Below are 23,419 nucleotides of genomic sequence, written 5' to 3' on the forward strand. Positions count from 1 at the left end.
AAATTCTTTTTTTTATTTTTTCAAAAAGATTCGAATTAGCTAGTTTTTCTCTTCTTTTTTTTCGGTTGAATTTTGAAGAGTTGAAATTGAAGATAAACTGTTTCAAAATGTAATTTTTTTGTGTTTTCTCCTCTTTTAAACTGTTCAATTAAGTGTTTTTTTCATTTACAAAAAACCTTCCGTAAAAGGAAAAAAAAATGTACGACGGAACGACAGACAGAAATACCCATTTTTTAATATTATATAGATGTATTTATTAAAGGTAAATTGAGCAAATTGGCTATTTCCGGCAATTTATTTAAGTGTGTATCAAACTGGTAGCCCTTCGCATTAATCAGTACCCAAGAAGTAGCTCTTGGTTTCAGAAAGGTTGGTGACCCCTGTGCTAGAGGTTTAACTAAGGTGAAATTTAATGAGTGGAGAAAAAAGATTCATTTAATGTTGAGCCGTTTATTCAACATTGTCAAGTGCAAAAGCAAGAACGCTGCAACACAAGGATGACAGATGTGGTGTGTGACGCTGTAACATTCTGTGGACGCCACACAAAGCAGACATCCCGAGGACTGATGGACGTGAAATGCATTTTAAATACATATTTAGCTTAGTCGCAACGCTTTAGTTAGACAGGAAGTGTGGGACGACACTGACCATATATGGCTAAAAGACAACAAACTTTCATCATGGATAACAAAAGAAATATATACACCACTAAAGATACACAAATATACACACGATGCATTTTGTCTCTCTTTGGTTCTGGAAATCATGTAAATTATGAGATTTGGCAGAAAATAAGTGCGAAGAATATTTATGGTGTCAACAATCACTTATTCTCTTTGGAGAACATTTACAACGGAATATCATATAAAATTCATTATGGGAGTAAACAAAATAGTTTAGAAGAAAGGGTCAGTTTGTTCCCTGAGATTTTGCCCGCCGGACACAAAATTACGAACGTCGATCGAAACGAGACCTTTTTTAAACCACCTTGTTAATACTCGTTTTTATAAAGACAGTTAAATATGGCCTTGGATATTAGGAAATAAAGTGCTCAGTACAAAACACATGGAGGACGTTGGTAATGTTTTATAGAGAAGCTTCAGTAAGAAGCGGCGCTTCTTTAGTGCAGGACTTTCAAAGCCTGGGCGAGTCGTGAAGGAGTCGTTCATTTCAGACGACTCCTTCACTTACTGACCACTGTTACTGCGAGATGAATTCAACAAAGACTAAAATAGCCGTAAATTAACTTAAATTAACAAACTCGTTTTGTCTTTTTCCTGCATCAAAGGCTTGACAAAACAAGTTTCTGTCTCTCTGTGACTCGAGTACCCGATTCACTAATTAAAACTCGAGTCAGTAAAAGGAATTGCGTTTCCCATCACTACGCCCTCCAGATAAAATGATTTTCTGGATAATTTTTTGTGGCGTTTTCTGCTGAATCACCTCATTTGTAGCCTTTAAATTTTACTGAAATAGGCTTCACTTATTTTTATTTTTTATTTTTGAAGTGTAGTACAGTAGGAAGGGGACTCAAAAGGCCCCATTCGTCACAGGTTACCTGACACTATATCTTTAAATTGTGTTCTGCCGCAACTCCAATTTTGACCACAGCGTCAGTTACTATGTAGACTGGCGCTTTCTGTCATTTTCGGCAGACTGCATTGCAAAACGATTAACCAGGAGCCACCCAGGAATGGGGCCGTATGAATCCCTTCCCTATTTATAGTCTGTGCCTTACTTTGAAAGTCCCTGCTGCTCTGTTAGATGTCATACCAAACCTATTAGCTCACAAAACAACACTGGCATTCAAAAGAATGAATAATAGAAAAAAAGTGCATTTACATCACAACTCGTGAACACAATAAACAAAATAGTCAACAAAGCGTGTAAATATGAACGTGTACACTGTAGCATCCTTCTTGATTCCTTCATTTGGATCAACAACTTGCATTCATTTTCCTTTTTTTTTTTCCATTCAAAAATCATACGTGTTTCCCTTCAAATCCCGGACGGCACATTGCTTCTCTTCATCTCAAACGTACCAAATAAACCCGAATATAAGACGGCCTTTCTTTTTCAGGACCAAGACAGAACTGATATGTTTGTAAAATGTTTTCATTAACAATGAAAACGCAGACGGGTTGCAATTAGAAAAGGTTATTGCTGCATTGTGAGGTTTTTATAAATATTCCTAGCCCTGTTTCTATCTGCTCGTCCCTGTGGGTTAAAAAGCGAGACCTCAGCATGCGTGTGCGTTTATCTGTCATTGACGTTCTCAAAGTAGTAAAAGTAGCGCCAGGTTTGGAGTACACTTAGAAAAACACAGGTCTTTTTTTTGGGTTAAAAACAAACGGTTAGTCCTCAGGTGAACACGTTACTGTGCTCCTGTCAGTGACCCCATGTGACCACCAGGGTCACTTGTGGCCAGGGGGGGGGGTCTTCAGCTTGGCAGAGAGGGATGGGGGGGGGATAAAAGACCAAAAAAAAAAAAAGAAAAGACCACCTATTGGTTTTAAGTGCAGACACCGGGCGACCTGCACCAGGCGGGATTCAAACAACGGCTTTAGAGGGTTTAGAGAGGAGTGGTGGGAGACAGAGCCAGCTGTCCCACCCGCTCTCTTCTCGTCCTTAACCCCCGGAATGTTCTCGCACTTTTAGTTGGGGTGCACTTTGTTCTTGAGGGGAGGGGGCTTCCGCTTGCGCTTGTGCGTGGAGATGGTGGTGGTGTGGGCCGGGTGGTTGAACATGCTGGAGGGGGGGAGGGGCTCTCTCTCGCTGCATGGAGGCACAAGCAGAGAAGGGGAGGGGTCAGTGGCTGGCACGGGGGGCGATTTGTCCGCCGCTCTGGGCGTGTTTTTGGCAGACGTGTCAACTTCCCTTTTTTCCTTTTTCCGAGCCTTCTTGCCCGCTTTGTGTTTTTCTTTGACGCTCTTCCTTTCCTTGTCTTTCCCCGCCTCTCCTCCGTTAACGAGCCTCCCCTTCCTCTGCGCTCGCTCGAGTCGACACTCCACGTGCAACAGGTCCTCCGTTGCCACGGTGACGCGATCCAGCTGCTGCAGCAGGGCGTCGAAGGTGGGGAGCAGCCGCTTCATGGAGGCCTCCGTCTCGGCTCTCTCTTTCCAGCTGGCCCCGCCCACCACCACCGCACCCGGACCCAGACGCAGGCCCAGGCCCAGGCCGAGTCCCAGTCCAACACCGGGAGCCTCCGTCAGGCTGCAAGGGCTGGAGGAGGCCGGGCACCAGGAGGCCTCGGAACCGGCGTCGATGCTGTCTGGCGTGGACGGCGAGTCGGGACGCTCCAGCGGCGGCAAGCACAGAGACCTGCAGTCGCTGCTGGAGGACGAGCGCGATGGCGGCAACTCCATGCCTTCGAAACGAACCTTGTGACGAAACTATGGCGACAAGAGAGAAGAACATGAGGGTGGAGTAACTATGACCTGGAACAGGGCTATCAAACTGCCGGCCCGGGGCCAAATCTGAATGATATCATACCAACGGTTCAGTTCAAAATTTAGGAGACAAACATTTTTGGAGCAAATTCCTAAAAACAAGAGTGCTCCTGAAGTATAGAAGAACTCGGACTATTATGTTAGATCCACTATGGACTGGTCTCTCACACTATTATGTTAGATCCACTATGGACTGGACTCTCACACTATTATGTTAGATCCACTATGGACTGGTCTCTCACAATATTATGCTAGATCCACTATGGAATGGTCTCTCACACTATTATGTTAGATCCACTATGGACTGGACTCTCACAATATTATGCTAGATCCACTATGGACTGGTCTCTCACACTATTATGTTAGATCCACTATGGACTGGTCTCTCACAATATTATGTTAGATCCACTATGGACTGGACTCTCACTATTATGCTAGATCCACTATGGACTGGTCTCTCACAATATTATGTTAGATCCACTATGGACTGGACTCTCACTATTATGCTAGATCCACTATGGACTGGTCTCTCACAATATTATGTTAGATCCACTATGGACTGGTCTCTCACAATATTATGTTAGATCCACTATGGACTGGACTCTCACAATATTATGCTAGATCCACTATGGACTGGTCTCTCACACTATTATGTTAGATCCACTATGGACTGGTCTCTCACAATATTATGCTAGATCCACTATGGACTGGACTCTCACACTATTATGTTAGATCCACTATGGACTGGACTCTCACACTATTATGTTAGATCCACTATGGACTGGACTCTCACTATTATGTTAGATCCACTATGGACTGGTCTCTCACAATATTATGCTAGATCCACTATGGACTGGTCTCTCACAATATTATGCTAGATCCACTATGGACTGGTCTCTCACAATATTATGCTAGATCCACTATGGACTGGTCTCTCACACTATTATGTTAGATCCACTATGGACTGGACTCTCACAATATTATGCTAGATCCACTATGGACTGGTCTCTCACACTATTATGTTAGATCCACTATGGACTGGTCTCTCACAATATTACGTTAGATCCACTATGGACTGGACTCTCACTATTATGCTAGATCCACTATGGACTGGTCTCTCACAATATTATGTTAGATCCACTATGGACTGGACTCTCACTATTATGCTAGATCCACTATGGACTGGTCTCTCACAATATTATGTTAGATCCACTATGGACTGGTCTCTCACAATATTATGTTAGATCCACTATGGACTGGACTCTCACAATATTATGCTAGATCCACTATGGACTGGTCTCTCACACTATTATGTTAGATCCACTATGGACTGGTCTCTCACAATATTATGCTAGATCCACTATGGACTGGACTCTCACACTATTATGTTAGATCCACTATGGACTGGACTCTCACACTATTATGCTAGATCCACTATGGACTGGTCTCTCACAATATTATGTTAGATCCACTATGGACTGGTCTCTCACAATATTATGCTAGATCCACTATGGACTGGACTCACACTATTATGTTAGATCCACTATGGACTGGACTCTCACAATATTATGTTAGATCCACTATGGACTGGTCTCTCACAATATTATGTTGGATCCACTATGGACTGGACTCTCACACTATTATGTTAGATCCACTACGGACTGGACTCTCACACTATTATGTTAGATCCACTATGGACTGGACTCTCACAATATTATGTTAGATCCACTATGGACTGGTCTCTCACAATATTATGCTAGATCCACTATGGACTGGTCTCTCACAATATTATGCTAGATCCACTATGGACTGGTCTCTCACAATATTATGCTAGATCCACTATGGACTGGTCTCTCACACTATTATGCTAGATCCACTATGGACTGGACTCTCACTATTATGCTAGATCCACTATGGACTGGACTCTCACTATTATGTTAGATCCACTATGGACTGGTCTCTCACAATATTATGTTAGATCCACTATGGACTGGACTTTTACACTTGTTAGATCCACTATGGACTGGACTCTCACACTATTATGTTAGATCCACTATGGACTGGACTCTCACAATATTATGCTAGATCCACTATGGACTGGTCTCTCACACTATTATGTTAGATCCACTATGGACTGGTCTCTCACAATATTATGTTAGATCCACTATGGACTGGACTCTCACTATTATGTTAGATCCACTATGGACTGGTCTCTCACAATATTATGTTAGATCCACTATGGACTGGACTTTTACACTTGTTAGATCCACTATGGACTGGACTCTCACACTATTATGTTAGATCCACTATGGACTGGACTCTCACAATATTATGCTAGATCCACTATGGACTGGTCTCTCACACTATTATGTTAGATCCACTATGGACTGGTCTCTCACAATATTATGTTAGATCCACTATGGACTGGACTCTCACAATATTATGCTAGATCCACTATGGACTGGTCTCTCACACTATTATGTTAGATCCACTATGGACTGGTCTCTCACAATATTATGCTAGATCCACTATGGACTGGACTCTCACACTATTATGTTAGATCCACTATGGACTGGACTCTCACACTATTATGCTAGATCCACTATGGACTGGTCTCTCACAATATTATGTTAGATCCACTATGGACTGGTCTCTCACAATATTATGCTAGATCCACTATGGACTGGACTCTCACACTATTATGCTAGATCCACTATGGACTGGACTCTCACACTATTATGTTAGATCCACTATGGACTGGTCTCTCACAATATGTTAGATCCACTATGGACTGGTCTCTCACAATATTATGTTAGATCCACTATGGACTGGTCTCTCACAATATTATGCTAGATCCACTATGGACTGGACTCTCACTATTATGTTAGATCCACTATGGACTGGACTCTCACAATATTATGTTAGATCCACTATGGACTGGTCTCTCACAATATTATGTTGGATCCACTATGGACTGGACTCTCACACTATTATGTTAGATCCACTATGGACTGGACTCTCACACTATTATGTTAGATCCACTATGGACTGGACTCTCACAATATTATGTTAGATCCACTATGGACTGGTCTCTCACAATATTATGCTAGATCCACTATGGACTGGTCTCTCACAATATTATGCTAGATCCACTATGGACTGGACTCTCACTATTATGTTAGATCCACTATGGACTGGTCTCTCACAATATTATGTTAGATCCACTATGGACTGGACTTTTACACTTGTTAGATCCACTATGGACTGGACTCTCACACTATTATGTTAGATCCACTATGGACTGGTCTCTCACACTATTATGCTAGATCCACTATGGACTGGTCTCTCACAATATTATGCTAGATCCACTATGGACTGGTCTCTCACAATATTATGCTAGATCCACTATGGACTGGTCTCTCACACTATTATGTTAGATCCACTATGGACTGGACTCTCACAATATTATGTTAGATCCACTATGGACTGGTCTCTCACAATATTATGTTAGATCCACTATGGACTGGACTCTCACACTATTATGTTAGATCCACTATGGACTGGACTCTCACAATATTATGTTAGATCCACTATGGACTGGTCTCTCACAATATTATGCTAGATCCACTATGGACTGGTCTCTCACAATATTATGCTAGATCCACTATGGACTGGTCTCTCACAATATTATGCTAGATCCACTATGGACTGGACTCTCACTATTATGTTAGATCCACTATGGACTGGTCTCTCACAATATTATGTTAGATCCACCATGGACTGGACTTTTACACTTGTTAGATCCACTATGGACTGGACTCTCACACTATTATGTTAGATCCACTATGGACTGGTCTCTCACAATATTATGCTAGATCCACTATGGACTGGTCTCTCACAATATTATGCTAGATCCACTATGGACTGGTCTCTCACAATATTATGCTAGATCCACTATGGACTGGTCTCTCACACTATTATGCTAGATCCACCATGGACTGGTCTCTCACAATATTATGTTAGATCCACTATGGACTGGTCTCTCACAATATTATGTTAGATCCACTATGGACTGGTCTCTCACAATATTATGCTAGATCCACTATGGACTGGACTCTCACACTATTATGTTAGATCCACTATGGACTGGTCTCTCACAATATTATGTTAGATCCACTATGGACTGGTCTCTCACAATATTATGCTAGATCCACTATGGACTGGACTCTCACTATTATGTTAGATCCACTATGGACTGGACTCTCACAATATTATGTTAGATCCACTATGGACTGGTCTCTCACAATATTATGTTGGATCCACTATGGACTGGACTCTCACACTATTATGTTAGATCCACTATGGACTGGACTCTCACACTATTATGTTAGATCCACTATGGACTGGACTCTCACAATATTATGTTAGATCCACTATGGACTGGTCTCTCACAATATTATGCTAGATCCACTATGGACTGGTCTCTCACAATATTATGCTAGATCCACTATGGACTGGTCTCTCACAATATTATGCTAGATCCACTATGGACTGGACTCTCACTATTATGTTAGATCCACTATGGACTGGTCTCTCACAATATTATGTTAGATCCACTATGGACTGGACTTTTACACTTGTTAGATCCACTATGGACTGGACTCTCACACTATTATGTTAGATCCACTATGGACTGGTCTCTCACACTATTATGTTAGATCCACTATGGACTGGTCTCTCACAATATTATGCTAGATCCACTATGGACTGGTCTCTCACAATATTATGCTAGATCCACTATGGACTGGTCTCTCACAATATTATGCTAGATCCACTATGGACTGGTCTCTCACAATATTATGCTAGATCCACTATGGACTGGTCTCTCACAATATTATGCTAGATCCACTATGGACTGGTCTCTCACAATATTATGTTAGATCCACTATGGACTGGTCTCTCACAATATTATGTTAGATCCACTATGGACTGGTCTCTCACAATATTATGTTAGATCCACTATGGACTGGTCTCTCACAATATTATGCTAGATCCACTATGGACTGGACTCTCACAATATTATGTTAGATCCACTATGGACTGGTCTCTCACAATATTATGTTAGATCCACTATGGACTGGACTCTCACAATATTATGTTAGATCCACTGTGGACTGGTCTCTCACAATATTATGCTAGATCCACTATGGACTGGTCTCTCACAATATTATGTTAGATCCACTATGGACTGGTCTCTCACAATATTATGTTAGATCCACTATGGACTGGTCTCTCACAATATGTTAGATCCACTGTGGACTGGTCTCTCACAATATTATGCTAGATCCACTATGGACTGGTCTCTCACAATATTATGTTAGATCCACTATGGACTGGTCTCTCACAATATTATGCTAGATCCACTATGGACTGGACTCTCACAATATTATGTTAGATCCACTATGGACTGGTCTCTCACAATATGTTAGATCCACTGTGGACTGGTCTCTCACAATATTATGCTAGATCCACTATGGACTGGTCTCTCACAATATTATGTTAGATCCACTATGGACTGGTCTCTCACAATATTATGCTAGATCCACTATGGACTGGTCTCTCACAATATTATGTTAGATCCACTATGGACTGGTCTCTCACAATATTATGCTAGATCCACTATGGACTGGACTCTCACAATATTATGTTAGATCCACTATGGACTGGACTCTCACAATATTATGTTAGATCCACTATGGACTGGACTCTCACAATATTATGTTAGATCCACTATGGACTGGTCTCTCACAATATTATGCTAGATCCACTCCACGTCCTTTGCACCAGTCGCCCAAATATACTGATACTATATTTGGTAGTGAAGTGAATTATATTTATATAGCGCTTTTTCTCTAGTGACTCAAAGCACTTTACATAGTGAAACCCAATATCTAAGTTACATTTAAACCAGTGTGGGTGGCACTGGGAGCAGGTGGGTAAAGTGTCTTGCCCAAGGACACAACGGCAGTGACTCGGATGGCGGAAGCGGGGATCAAACCTGGAACCCTCAAGTTGCTGGCACGGCCGCTCTACCAACCGAGCCATACCGCCCTCAGCTGGTATTGTTACCATCAATATCTGTATTGATCCGCCCCCTATGTGTACATTCAAGAGCTCCAACTTAGCTGTTAGCATGGACCTTTGTGTCCTCCTATGGTGAGTATCCATCAATCAATCAATCTAAGTTGACTCATTTAGCCCTTAATCACAAATGTCTCAAAGGGCTGCACAACGAGGCCCTCAGCTCGGATCCCGCATGAAGGAAAGAAAAAAAACTCAACCTAATGGGCGTAATGAGAAACTTTGGTTAAATGGCATTAAAGGCCTACTGAAATTAGATTTTCTCATTTAAACGGGGATAGCAGGTCCATTCTATGTGTCATACTTGATCATTTCATGATATTGCCATATTTTTGCTGGAAGGATTTAGTAGAGAACATCCACGATAAAGTTCGCAACTTTTGGTCGCTAATAAAAAAGCCCTGCCTTTACCGGAAGTATGTGCGCGTGACATCACGGGTTGTAGGGCTCCTCACATCCTCACATTGTTTACAATCATAGCCTGCAGCAGCAAGGCTATTCAGACCGAGAAAGCGACAATTTCCCCATTAATTTGAGCGAGGATGACAGATGTGTGGATGAGGAAATTTAGAGTGAAGGACTAGAAAAAAAAAGTTCCAAGTGGGAGCGATTCAGATGTTATTAGACACATTTACTAGGGATAATTCTGGAAAATCCCTTATCTGCTATGGCAGGGGTAGGGAACCTATGGCTCTAGAGCCAGATGTGGCTCTTTTGATGACTGCATCTGGCTCTCAGATAAATCTTAGCTGACATTGCTTAACACGGTAAGTAATGAATAATTCCGCTGGTAATCACAATGTCAAAAATAACGTTCAAAATATAAAACATTCTCATGCATTTTAATACATCCATCCGGTTTCTACCGCACCTGTTCAAGAAGTCGCATTAACGGTAAGAATTATTTTATTTATCGTTGGTTTGCTTCAGAATAACAATGTTATTAAAACGTATAAGAGACTTATTATACTCTAGAAATGTTGGTCTTACTTAAAAATGCACGCATTGTTGAAAAATATATTATATGGCTCTCACAGAAATACTTTTTAAAATATTTGGCTTGTATGGCTCTCTCCGCCAAAAAGGTTCCCGACCCCTGCTTATCTGCTATTGTGTTGCTAGTGTTTAGTGAGATTAAATAGTACCTGAAAGTCGGAGGGGTGTGGCCACGGGTGTTTTGACCGCGAGTGTCTCTGAGGGAAGTCACACAGCTGCAGCAGGACGTCTCCGGTAAGAGCAGACTTATTACCACAATTTTCTCACTGAAAATTGCTGATTGACATGTGGTTGGGATCCATGTTTGCTTGACCGCTCTGTTCCATAGTAAGACTTCAACTTCGGGAATTTTAAACAACTAACACCGGCTGTGTTTGTGTGGCTAAAGGCTAAAAGCTTCCCACCTTCATTTTTCTACTTTTAGTTCTCCATTATTAATTGAACAAATTGCAAAAGAGTCAGCAACACAGATGTCCAGAATTCTGTGTAATTATGCGATAAAAGCAGACTACTTATAGCTGGGTTTGGGCTGGAAAATAATGTCTGCTACAACCGGAGACGTCGAACGGACGCGTCGTCATACCGCGATGTTTTCAACACGACACTTCGCAGGAAATTTAAAATTGCAATTTAGTAAACTAAAGCGGCCGTATTGGCATGTGTTGCAATGTTAATATTTCATCATTGATATATAAACTATCAGACTGCGTGGTCGCTAGTAGTGGCTTTCAGTAGGTCTTTAAGGTTGGGTTCTGATCATGACAAATCCAATGTTAGGATCGCCCTCTTGTGGTAGGAAATTAGAAAAGCATTGGCAAGGAAGAGTGGATCGTGAGATCGACAGGCGGATCGGTGCGGCGTCTTCACTAATGCAGACACTGTATCGATCCGTTGTGGTGAAGAAGGAGCTGAGCCGGAAGGCAAAGCTCTCAATTTACCGGTCGATCTACGTTCCCATCCTCACCTATGGTCATGAGCTTTGGGTCATGACCGAAAGGATAAGATCACGGGTACAAGCGGCCCAAATTAGTTTGGGTCTCTCCCTTAGAGATAGGGTGAGAAGCTCTGCCATCCGGGAGGAACTCAAAGTAAAGCTGCTGCTCGTCCACATCGAGAGGAGCCAGATGAGGTGGTTCGGGCATCTGGTCAGGATGCCACCCGAACGCCTCCCTAGGGAGGTGTTTAGGGCACGTCCAACCGGTAGGAGGCCACGGGGAAGACCCAGGACACGTTGGGAAGACTATGTCTCCCGGCTGGCCTGGGAACGCCTCGGGATCCCGCGGGAAGAGCTAGACGAAGTGGCTGAGGAGAGGAAAGTCTGGACTTCCCTGCTTAGGCTGTTGCCCCCGCGACCCGACCTCGGATAAGCGGAGGTGGATGGATGGATGGCAAGGACTCATGTAAGTAAACCTCAGGTAGCACAGTGGCGCGAGGGCACTCTCAACGCTGTTTGCAGCCGTAATTATTTTTAAATATTTTCCTCCCAGTATTGTGGGCGTGTTGATGATCAGCATATATTTTGCACATCCACGCAAAATTGATTGCACGCCTTAGTCTGCTCACTTAACAGACACAATCCACTTTGCACACGTTTAGTAGTGTGCTATCAGGTTTGCATGTGTTTTAGTACACGCAAACCAGGCCTGAACCCTTTACCATGAACTGATTAACGCGGACCCCGACTTAAACAAGTTGAAAAACGTATTGGGGTGTTACCATTTAGTGGTCAATTGTGCAGAATATGTACTGTACTGTGCAATCTACTAATACAAGTATCAATCAATCAATCAATCAAAAAGTCAAAACAAGAGTAGTACCTCCTTGGCTCTGCTGAGACCCATCCACATTTTCAGTCTCCTGAGGAAGAGCTCCACCATCTCGTAGTCTTGTAGATCCACAGCCGGGCGGTACAACTCCGCACGTCCACGCCGGTAGTTCCTCAGTAAAACGGAGGCGACCAACCACAGCAAGACCAAGCGCAGCACGGCGAAGCTGGCGTGGAACACCAACGTCGACACGGTGCTTGACGGACCGGTCAGCGACTGAGAAGGTGCCCACGACAACAGGCCACGCCCACCGGCCCCCAGCAAGGACAGACAGGTGGCGCCGACGCTGCCGTAGCCATCAAATACAGAGTGGTAGAGCTGGAGAGAAAAAGGAAAATGGTTGGTACACATTTGCATGGAAACGGTACAATTGTGTTTATTATATATATTTGATGTACTTTAAAAACCTCTAAAGCCTTAGTGGCCACATGCGTGGACAGCACCTATTAGCTCTTATTTCCAAAATTGTGTACACTACTGAATTGGGGTCTTATGGCCGCTTATGTGGACACTTATGCTGCCATCTGGTGGGGTCGGAAGAGTATAACATACAATGGAATTTGGGAAAAAAAAAGTGTAAAAATAAGAATCAGCATGTCACTAAACATGAAAGTACACGTTTGTGTACTTATGGACTAAGTACATCATATCAAAAGATGATACATAGTTTTTATTTTAAAATAGGGTCCAATAAGCCCAAATAGAAAAGAGAAAAAAACAAAAAACATGTAAACAAACAGGTTGGGCCTTAAGAGGTTTTTAAAAAAACAAAACATTCAAAAGTTTTGCATAACAGTGTCAGACAAATCTCAGTTGAATTACCAGTCAGTGATATCGACAGACGGCGGCTATGCAAAGACTGCTTGAGACTAAATAGTTGATTATTTCTAAATGGAAGCAAAGCTGCAGGAGCACAAGTGAATGAAGTTGACACAGCAGGCGTTGTTGCGTGCGTGTGTGAAAATAACTTTGTTAGACCTTACACGACACCAATGCAACATCTGTTGCAAGTATGGAAAAGAAACAACTCGTAATGAAATAAACTTTTTTTTTTTTTGATTGAAGAGAGCCAAAAAACAAAGTTCAATGAAGGTTACATTCTGCTTTCGCTTTTCAAGTAACGGTGAATTGCTGTTGCTTGTTTGTTTATTGTTTGGCTGGTTTTGCATTCATTCTAGCAGGTGTGCCCGCAGGTGCTCCCAGGCAAATGTATGTAAAACCATTTGTATGCTCATTTTAATAAAACTGTAACTTAATTTGATGCATGTTTTGTACTAAAACAATCGAATGAATAAGAACATTTTTAGTGTAAAAGTACAATTTTAACATCCATTTATAAACCTTCCTTCCTCAACTACGACCGGGATTTGAACCTAGAACCACTGTCTTCAGGACAAGTACTAACTCTGTGCGCCAAAGGACCCAATGGGACTGTGTGGTCATTAGATAAGTCGTTAAATTATTCCCGGTGATGGAGCAGGAAGCGGCTAGGAATTATTTCCTATGAGGCACCATGACATTTCACATGTCGAGGAAAATGGGCAAACTACATAACATACTCTAATTTCATTTTGATATTTTTTATAGATTCTAGATTAAAAAAGGAACACGAATGATTTGACTGGGGAACATTATTACATAATGTATTCAGAAAGTATAAATAACGACAAATAAAGAAAGAATACTATTAACCGCAACATGTAAGTGTTAAAAAACCCCCAACATCATGATTTGTACATTTTCAGAATGTGCTTGTTCTATTTCTAAACACAGAAAATAATCTGAAGTTGTCTTTATTTTTAAGTTATCGTGCCGTGATTTTACCAGTGCAGCCCACTTGACAGTAGATTTTTCTCCATGTGGCCCCCCATCTAAAATGAGTTTGACACCCCTGCCTTAACACCAGAGGTGGGTAGTAACGCGCTACATTTACTCCGTTACATCTACTTGAGTGACTTTTGGGATAAATTGTACTTCTAAGAGTAGTTTTTATGCAACATACTTTTACTTTTACTTGAGTATATTTATAGAGAAGAAACGCTACTTTTACTCCGTTCCATTTATCTACAATCAGCTCGTTACTCGCTACTTTTTTTTAATCGATCTGTTAATGCACGTTTTGTTTGTTTTGATTTTGTCAGACGCGCATTCAAAGTAGAATCCACACATGCCTGCGTTTCACCAATCAAATGCAGTCACTGGTGACGTTGGACCAATCAAACAAAACCAGGCGGTCACGTGACCGTCACACGTCGAATCCGACCTAAACAAGTTGACAAACTTATTGGGGTGTTACCATTTAGTGGTCAATTGTACAGAATATGTACTGTACTGTGCAATCTACTAATACAAGTTTCAATCAATCAATCAAAAGTGTAAAAGAAAAAAGACACTTTTTATTTCAACCGTACTTCCCGTCACAAGCCTAAAGACTGATCGCACAGTTCCTGTCTTCACAATAAAAGCGCCGCTCCATCGCGCCTGCGCTAACAAAATAAGAGTCTCCGAAAGCCAGCGCAAACAAGCTAGCAAGCTACGGAGTTTGCCGCCAATGTATTTCTTGTAAAGTGTATAAAAACGAATATGGAAGCTGGACAAATAAGATGCCAAAAACCAACGACTTTCATGTGGTATTAGACAGAAAAGAGGAGCTTTTTTTCTCCTCCATTTGAAAATGTGGACATTATCAGCACTATACTGTCTGATTCCAATCAATGCAAGTCATCAGAATCAGGTAATACACCAACTTATATTCTTGTCTTCATGAAAGATAGGAATCTATATGTTAAACATGCATGTATATTCATTAAAACACCTTCAACATGTCAACAAAAACGGCAAAATAAAAAACTATAAATTATATTCTGTATATATATATATATATATATATATATATATATATATATATGATATGTGTGTGTGTGTGTATGTATATATGAGGTAGATCACCTCGACTTGGTCATTTATTAAGTAATTGATTAACGTTGAATAAAACTTATTGGGGTGTTACCATTTAGTGGTCAATTGTACGGAATATGTACTGTACTGTGCAATCTACTAATACAAGTATCAATCAATCAATCAATAAATGCCTACTGAGCCAATGGTGCTGTTAAGTTATTGTGGCTCAAATTGCCTTAATTTTTTTATTTTAATGTATGATTTAATATATATTATTGTTTTAGTTTCTTAAGAGATATTCCTGGCTATGAATTTGCTCATTGCTATTTTTATGTTTTTGTGCATTATTTGTTGCCGTAATTATTAAACGAACAGGTTACTCATCAGTTACTCAGTACTTGAGTAGTTTTTTCACAACATACTTTGTACTTTTACTCAAGTAAATATTTGGATGACTACTCCTTACTTTTACTTGAGTAATAAATCTCTAAAGTAACTGTACTCTTACTTGAGTACAATTTCTGGCTACTCTACCCACCTCTGTATACACACACACACACACACACATATATATATATATATATATATATATATATATATATATACACACATATATTTATTGGAGCTACAACTAATGATTAATTTTATAATCGATTAATCTGTGGATTATTACTTCGATTAATCGATTAATAATCGGACAAAAGAGACCAACTACATTTCTAACATTTCCAATACTTTATTTACAAAAACAGCATACTGGCTCCATGTCCTTTCGACTTGCCAAATAAAACAAGGCAAGTGTTACAAAAATGTTTTTTTTTTTTTTTTATAAAGTGCACCATTGTCCTGCACAATAGCAATAATTTTGCTTAGGGGAATTTCAAAGCTGGCTACTACAATTTCCAACCATTCTGCAATGTTGGATGCTGAATGTCTTTCCTCTAGTGGCATGGTGGTAAGGCAGATTGACTTCATGTTCGAGTCTCCAATGTGTAGTGGCATGTATTGCCAAGGTGGGCTACACTTGTCCAAACATCAGTAGTGAGAGCAATTTAACTCTGGCTGGGATTTATGTCGGTCTACACTGCATGGAATGTCTGCTCGTACTTCCTCTCCATTAGTTTTGGTAAAATGAGAGAGAAAGAAGTCATTGATTACATTTGTCATTAGGGCCCCGAATTCCCAGCCTAATAAGACCCAGGACAGCTGAGTGGTTAACACTGTTGACCATCAAGCAAGGGGAACTGGGTTCAAATCTCAGTAAGGACTCAGTGTTTCTTTTTCAGTAGTGGGACAGGTGCTCAATTAAATATGTCATTGGGGCCCGAAATCTACCTCTAAGAAGACTAAGGATAGCTGAGTGGTTACAGTAGCTAACTCACAATCAAAGAGTGCAAGGATCAAATCCCTGCCAGGTTCACTGCTAACTATGAAAACTCCAGCAGCAAGAGTAAGTGTTTTATATTACAGCTCACTGAGACAGGTTCGCGATTAAATATGTCATTGGGGCCCGAAATCTTATTTAAAGAAAACTAAGGATAGCTGAATGGTTAAAGCAGCTAGCTCCGAATCAAAGGGCACTGGGTTCAAATCCCAGGCAAATTGATTGGTAACTAGGAAATCTCCAGCGGCAAGAGTAAATATTTTACCTCATTGTTTACTGAGAGAGATTCGCAAATAAATATGTCATTGGGGCCCGAAATCTATCCTTCAGACATCTAAGGATAGCTGAATGGTTAAAGCAGCTAGCTCACAATCCAAGAGTGCAATGATCAAATCCCTGCCAGGTTCACTGCTAACTATGAAAACTCCAGCAGCAAGAGTAAATGTTTTATATTATATCTCACTGAGACAGGTTCGCAATTAAATATGTCATTGGGGCCCGAAATCTTGTCAAAAGAAGACCAGGGATAGCTGAATGGTTAAAGCAGCTAACTCCCAATCAAAGGGCACTGGGTTCAAATCCCAGGCAAGTTGATTGGTAACTAGGAAAGCTATTGTTTTGTGTCATAGTTTACTGAGACAGGTAATCAATTGAATATGTCATTGGGGCCCGAAATCTGTCCTTCAGAAGACCAAGAATAGCTGAATGGTTAAACAGCTAGCTCCCAATCAAAGGGTCCTGGGTTCAATCCCAGTCAGGTCGATCGTGCTTGCCAAGCCAAGGGGTGTGGGGTGGTGGACAATGTGGGGGTGTATCACCTCCCCCACACAAAGTAAAGCTAAGTGGTAGCTGGTTAATTAACTTATAGTTAAAAAGGTAAGTATGGGTAATAATAACAATAAATAGTCTATAGTCCAAAAGTCTAAGGGTAACCTCGGGGGTTAGCTCCTCCTGTGGCTAAAGTTGGCAAGTGGACCATCGGTAATTCCTGGCTGGGATGGGTGGGAATAGGAACATGAATAATTAATCAGTGTGAGTGTTGACCAATCAGCTCTCCTCGGTCTGACCAACAAATAGTCAATTAGTTAATAAAAAAAAAAAAAGTGCCAATAAGTACAACAAATTGGAATAATTGAAGAGAGAAAAAAATCCAATTGGATAATGAAAAAGAAAAAAAAAAGATTGGATGAATATAAGGATGGATAATATTAAAAACACTATTAAGAAAAGTTAAATTGCATATCATTTATTAAAATGATGCTTTATCTTTTTTTCATCATCCAATTATTCATCATTTATATTTTTTATTATTCAATTACATGCTAGTCAGGAGGATTCGTCCACCCATTTATTTTTCTTTTGTTTTTCATTATCCAATTAGAATTTTTTTCTCTCTTCAATCATTCCAATTTGTTGTATTTATTTTTTTATGAACTAATTGTTGGTCAGACCGAGGAGAGCTGATTGGTCAACACTCACACTGATTAATTATTCATGTTCCTATTCCCACCCATCCCAGCCAGGAATTACCTGATGGTCCACTTGCCAACTTTAGCCACAGGAGGAGCTAACCCCCGAGGTTACCCTTAGACTTTTGGACTATAGACTATTTATTGTTATTATTACCCATACTTACCTTTTTAACTATAAGTTAATTAACCAGCTACCACTTAGCTTTACTTTGTGTGGGGGAGGTGATACACCCCCACATTGTCCACCACCCCACACCCCTTGGCTTGGCAAGCCGATCGACCTGACTGGGATTGAACCCAGGACCCTTTGATTGGGAGCTAGCTGTTTAACCATTCAGCTATTCTTGGTCTTCTGAAGGACAGATTTCGGGCCCCAATGACATATTCAATTGATAACCTGTCTCAGTAAACTATGATACAAAACAATAGCTTTCCTAGTTACCAATCAACTTGCCTGGGATTTGAACCCAGTGCCCTTTGATTGGGAGTTAGGAGCTTTAACCATTCAGCTATCCCTGGTCTTCTTTTGACAAGATTTCGGGCCCCAATAACATATTTAATCGCGAACCTGTCTCAGTGAGATATAATATAAAACATTTACACTTGCTGCTGGAGTTTTCATAGTTAGCAGTGAACCTGGCAGGGATTTGATCCTTGCACTCTTGGATTGGGAGCTAGCTGCTTTAACCATTCAGCTATCCTTGGATGTCTTAAGGTTAGATTTCGGGCCCCAATGACATATTTATTTGCGAATCTCTCTCAGTAAACAATGAGATAAAATATTTACTCTTGCCGCTGGAGCCTTCATAGTTACCAATGGACCTGGGTGGGATTGAACCCAGGACCCTTTGATTGGGAGCTAGCTGTTTAACCATTCAGCTATTCTCGGTCTTCTGAAGGACAGATTTCGGGCCCCAATGACATATTCAATTGATAACCTGTCTCAGTAAACTATGATACAAAACAATAGCTTTCCTAGTTACCAATCAACTTGCCTGGGATTTGAACCCAGTGCCCTTTGATTGGGAGTTAGGAGCTTTAACCATTCAGCTATCCTTAGATATCTTAAGGTTAGATTTCGGGCCCCAATGACATATTTATTTGCGAATCTCTCTCAGTAAACAATGAGATAAAATATTTACTCTTGCCGCTGGAGCTTTCATAGTTACCAATGGACCTGGGTGGGATTTGAACCCAGACCCCTTTGATTTGTAGATAGCTGCTTGAACTACTCAGCTACCCTTGAACTTCATACAGACAAATTTCGGGCCCCAATGACATATTTAATTACGAACCTGTCTTGGTAATCTATGATATAAAATACTACCTCATCCGGCTGGAGCTTTCCTAGTTATGGATGGTCATGACTGGGATTTGAACCCTGTACCCTTTGATTGGGAGGTAGCTGCTTCCACTACTTAGCTATCCTTGGCCCACTGTAAGTGAGATTTCAGGCCCCAATAACATATTTAATTGCGAACCGTTCACGGTAAACTATGATATAAAACTGTGAGTGAAGATTTCCAAGTTAGCCATGGATGGACCTGACCGATCAACTCCCTTCCCTTTGATTGGAAGATAGCTGCTTTAACCACTCGGCTTGAGAACCGCTTACACTAAACCACAATGATAGTGAAACAAAACACTTACTCTTTACCAGAGGTGGGTAGTAACGCGCTACATTTACTCCGTTACATTTACTTGAGTAACTTTTGGGATAAATTGTACTTCTAAGAGTAGTTTTTATGCAACATACTTTCACTTTTACTTGAGTATATTTATAGAGAAGAAACGCTACTTTTACTCCATTCCATTATTCTACATTCATCTCATTACTCGCTACTTTTTTTAATCGATCTATTAATGTTTGTTTTGGTTAATGACAGAGTAGAATCCACACATGCCTGCGTTTCACCAATCAAATGCAGTCACTGGTGACGTTGGACCAATCAAACAGAGCCAGGCGGTCACATGACCCGACTTAAACAAGTTGAAAAACTTATTGGGGTGTTACCATTTAGTGGTCAATTGTGCAGAATATGTACTGTACTGTGCAATATAATAATAAAAGTATCAATCAATCAATCAATCAATCAAAAGTGTAAAGGAAAAAAGACACTTTTTATTTCAACCGTACTTCCCGTCAAAAGCCTAAAGACTGACCGCACAGTTCCTGTCTTCACAATAAAAGCGCCGCTCCATCGCGCCTGCGCTAACAAAATAAGAGTCTCCGAAAGCCAGCGCAAACAAGCTAGCAAGCTACGGAGTTTGCCGCCAATGTATTTCTTGTAAAGTGTATAAAAACGAATATGGAAGCTGGACAAATAAGATGCCAAAAACCAACGACTTTCATGTGGTATTAGACAGAAAGGAGGAACTTTTTTTCTCCTCCATTTGAAAATGTTGACATTATCAGCACTATACTGTCTGATTCCAATCAATGCAAGTCATCAGAATCAGGTAATACACTAACTTATATTCTTGTCTTCATGAAAGATAGGAATCTATATGTTAAACATGCATGTATATTTATTAAAACACCTTCAACATGTGAACAAAAACGGCAAAATAAAAAACTATAAATTATATTCTGTATATATATGATATGTGTGTGTATGTATATATGAGGTAGATCACCTCTACTTGGTCATTTATTAAGTAATTGATTAACGTTGAAAAACTTATTGGGGTGTTACCATTTAGTGGTCAATTGTACGGAATATGTACTGTACTGTGCAATCTACTAATAAAAGTTTCAATCAATCAATCAAAAGTGTAAAGGAAAAAAGACACTTTTTATTTCAACCGTACTTCCCGTCCAAAGCCTAAAGACTGATCGCACAGTTCCTGTCTTCACAATAAAAGCGCCGCTCCATCGCGCCTGCGCTAACAAAATAAGAGTCTCCGAAAGCCAGCGCAAACAAGCTAGCAAGCTACGGAGTTTGCCGCCAATGTATTTCTTGTAAAGTGTATAAAAACGAATATGGAAGCTGGACAAATAAGATGCCAAAAACCAACGACTTTCATGTGGTATTAGACAGAAAAGAGGAGCTTTTTTTGTCCTCCATTTGAAAACGTGGACGTCTGATTCCAATCAATGCAAGTCATCAGAATCAGGTAATACACCAACTTATATTCTTGTCTTCATGAAAGATAGGAATCTATATGTTAAACATGCATGTATATTCATTAAAACACCCTCAACATTTCAACAAAAACGGCAAAATAAAAAACTATAAATTATATACTGTATATATATATATATATATATATATGATATGTGTGTGTATGTATATATGAGGTAGATCACCTCGACTTGGTCATTTATTAAGTAATTGATTAACGTTGAAAAACTTATTGGGGTGTTACCATTTAGTGGTCAATTGTACGGAATATGTACTGTACTGTGCAATCTACTAATAAAAGTTTCAATCAATCAATCAATCAATCAATCAATCAATAAATGCCTACTGAGCCAATGGTACTGTTAAGTTATTGTGGCTCAAATTGCCTTAATTGTTTTTATTTTAATGCATTATTTAATATATATTATTGTTTTAGTTGCTTAAGAGATATTCCTGGCTCTGAATTTGCTCATTGCTATTTTTATGTTTTTGTGCATTATTTGTTGCCGTAATTATTAAACAAACAGGTTACTCATCAGTTACTCAGTACTTGAGTAGTTTTTTCCCAACATACTTTTTACTTTTACTCAAGTGAATATTTGGATGACTACTCCTTACTTTTACTTGAGTAATAAATCTCTAAAGTAACAGTACTCTTACTTGAGTACAATTTCTGGCTACTCTACCCACCTCTGTATACACACACACACACACACATATATATATATATATATATATATATATATATATATATATATATATATATACACACATATATTTATTGGGGCTACAACTAATGATTAATTTGATAATCGATTAATCTGTGGATTATTACTTCGATTAATCGATTAATAATCGGACAAAAGAGACAAACTACATTTCTAACATTTCCAATACTTTATTTAAAAAAACAGCATACTGGCTCCATGTCCTTTTGACTTGCCGAATAAAACAAGGCAAGTGTTACAAAAATGTTTTTGTTTTTTTTATAAAGTGCACCATTGTCCTGCACAATAGCAATAATTTTGCTTAGGGGAATTTCAAAGCTGGCTACTACAATTTCCAACCATTCTGCAATGTTGGATGCTGAATATCTTTCCTCTAGTGGCATGGTGGTAAGGCAGATTGACTTCATGTTCGAGTCTCCAATGTAGTGGCATGTATTGCCAAGGTGGGCTACACTTGTCCAAACATCAGTAGTGAGAGCAATTTAACTCTGGCTGGGATTTATGTCGGTCTACACTGCATGGAATGTCTGCTAGTACTTCCTCACCATTAGTTTTGGTAAAATGAGAGAGAAAGAAGTCCTTGATTACATTTGTCATTAGGGCCCCGAATTCACAGCCTAATAAGACCCAGGACAGCTGAGTGGTTAACACTGTTGACCATCAAGCAAGGGGAACTGGGTTCAAATCTCAGTAAGGACTCAGTGTTTCTTTTTCAGTAGTGGGACAGGTGCTCAATTAAATATGTCATTGGGGCCCGAAATCTTCCTCTAAGAAGACTAAGGATAGCTGAGTGGTTACAGCAGCTAACTCCAAATCCAAGAGTGCAAGGATCAAATCCCTGCCAGGTTCACTGCTAACTATGAAAACTCCAGCAGCAAGAGTAAATGTTTTATATTACAGCTCACAGAGACAGGTTCGCGATTAAATATGTCATTGGGGCCCGAAATCTTGTCAAAAGAAGACCAGGGATAGCTGAGTGGTTAAAGCAGCTAGCTCCCAATCAAAGGGCACTGGGTTCAAATCCCAGGCAAATTGATTGGTAACTATGAAATCTCCAGCGGCAAGAGTAAATATTTTACCTCATTGTTTACTGAGAGAGATTCGCAAATAAATATGTCATTGGGGCCCGAAATCTATCCTTCAGCCATCTAAGGATAGCTGAATGGTTAAAGCAGCTAGCTCACAATACAAGAGTGCAAGGATCAAATCCCTGCCAGGTTCACTGCTAACTATGAAAACTCCAGCAGCAAGAGTAAATGTTTTATATTATAGCTCACAGAGACAGGTTCGCGATTAAATATGTCATTGGGGCCCGAAATCTTGTCAAAAGAAGACCAGGCATAGCTGAGTGGTTAAAGCTCCTAACTCCCAATCAAAGGGCACTGGGTTCAAATCCC

At 40.2% G+C, this 23,419-nt stretch overlaps 1 protein-coding gene across 1 annotated transcript in view; it reads right to left on the reverse strand.

The window, feature by feature from the left end:
• Positions 1–434: 434 nt before the first annotated feature.
• Positions 435–23,419, reverse strand: part of pkd1a (polycystic kidney disease 1a) — a 204,385-nt gene continuing 181,400 nt past the window's right edge. Inside the window, exons 55-56 of the mRNA XM_061881321.1 lie at positions 12,404–12,730; positions 435–3,392 (exon numbers count right to left, since the gene is read on the reverse strand). Of these exons, the coding sequence (XP_061737305.1) occupies positions 2,655–3,392; positions 12,404–12,730 (1,065 nt within the window). The 3' untranslated portion in view covers positions 435–2,654. The remainder of the gene's footprint in view (positions 3,393–12,403; positions 12,731–23,419) is intronic.

The sequence above is a fragment of the Nerophis ophidion genome, linkage group LG20 (assembly GCF_033978795.1).
Source record: "Nerophis ophidion isolate RoL-2023_Sa linkage group LG20, RoL_Noph_v1.0, whole genome shotgun sequence".
Taxonomy (NCBI): Eukaryota; Metazoa; Chordata; class Actinopteri; order Syngnathiformes; family Syngnathidae; genus Nerophis; species Nerophis ophidion.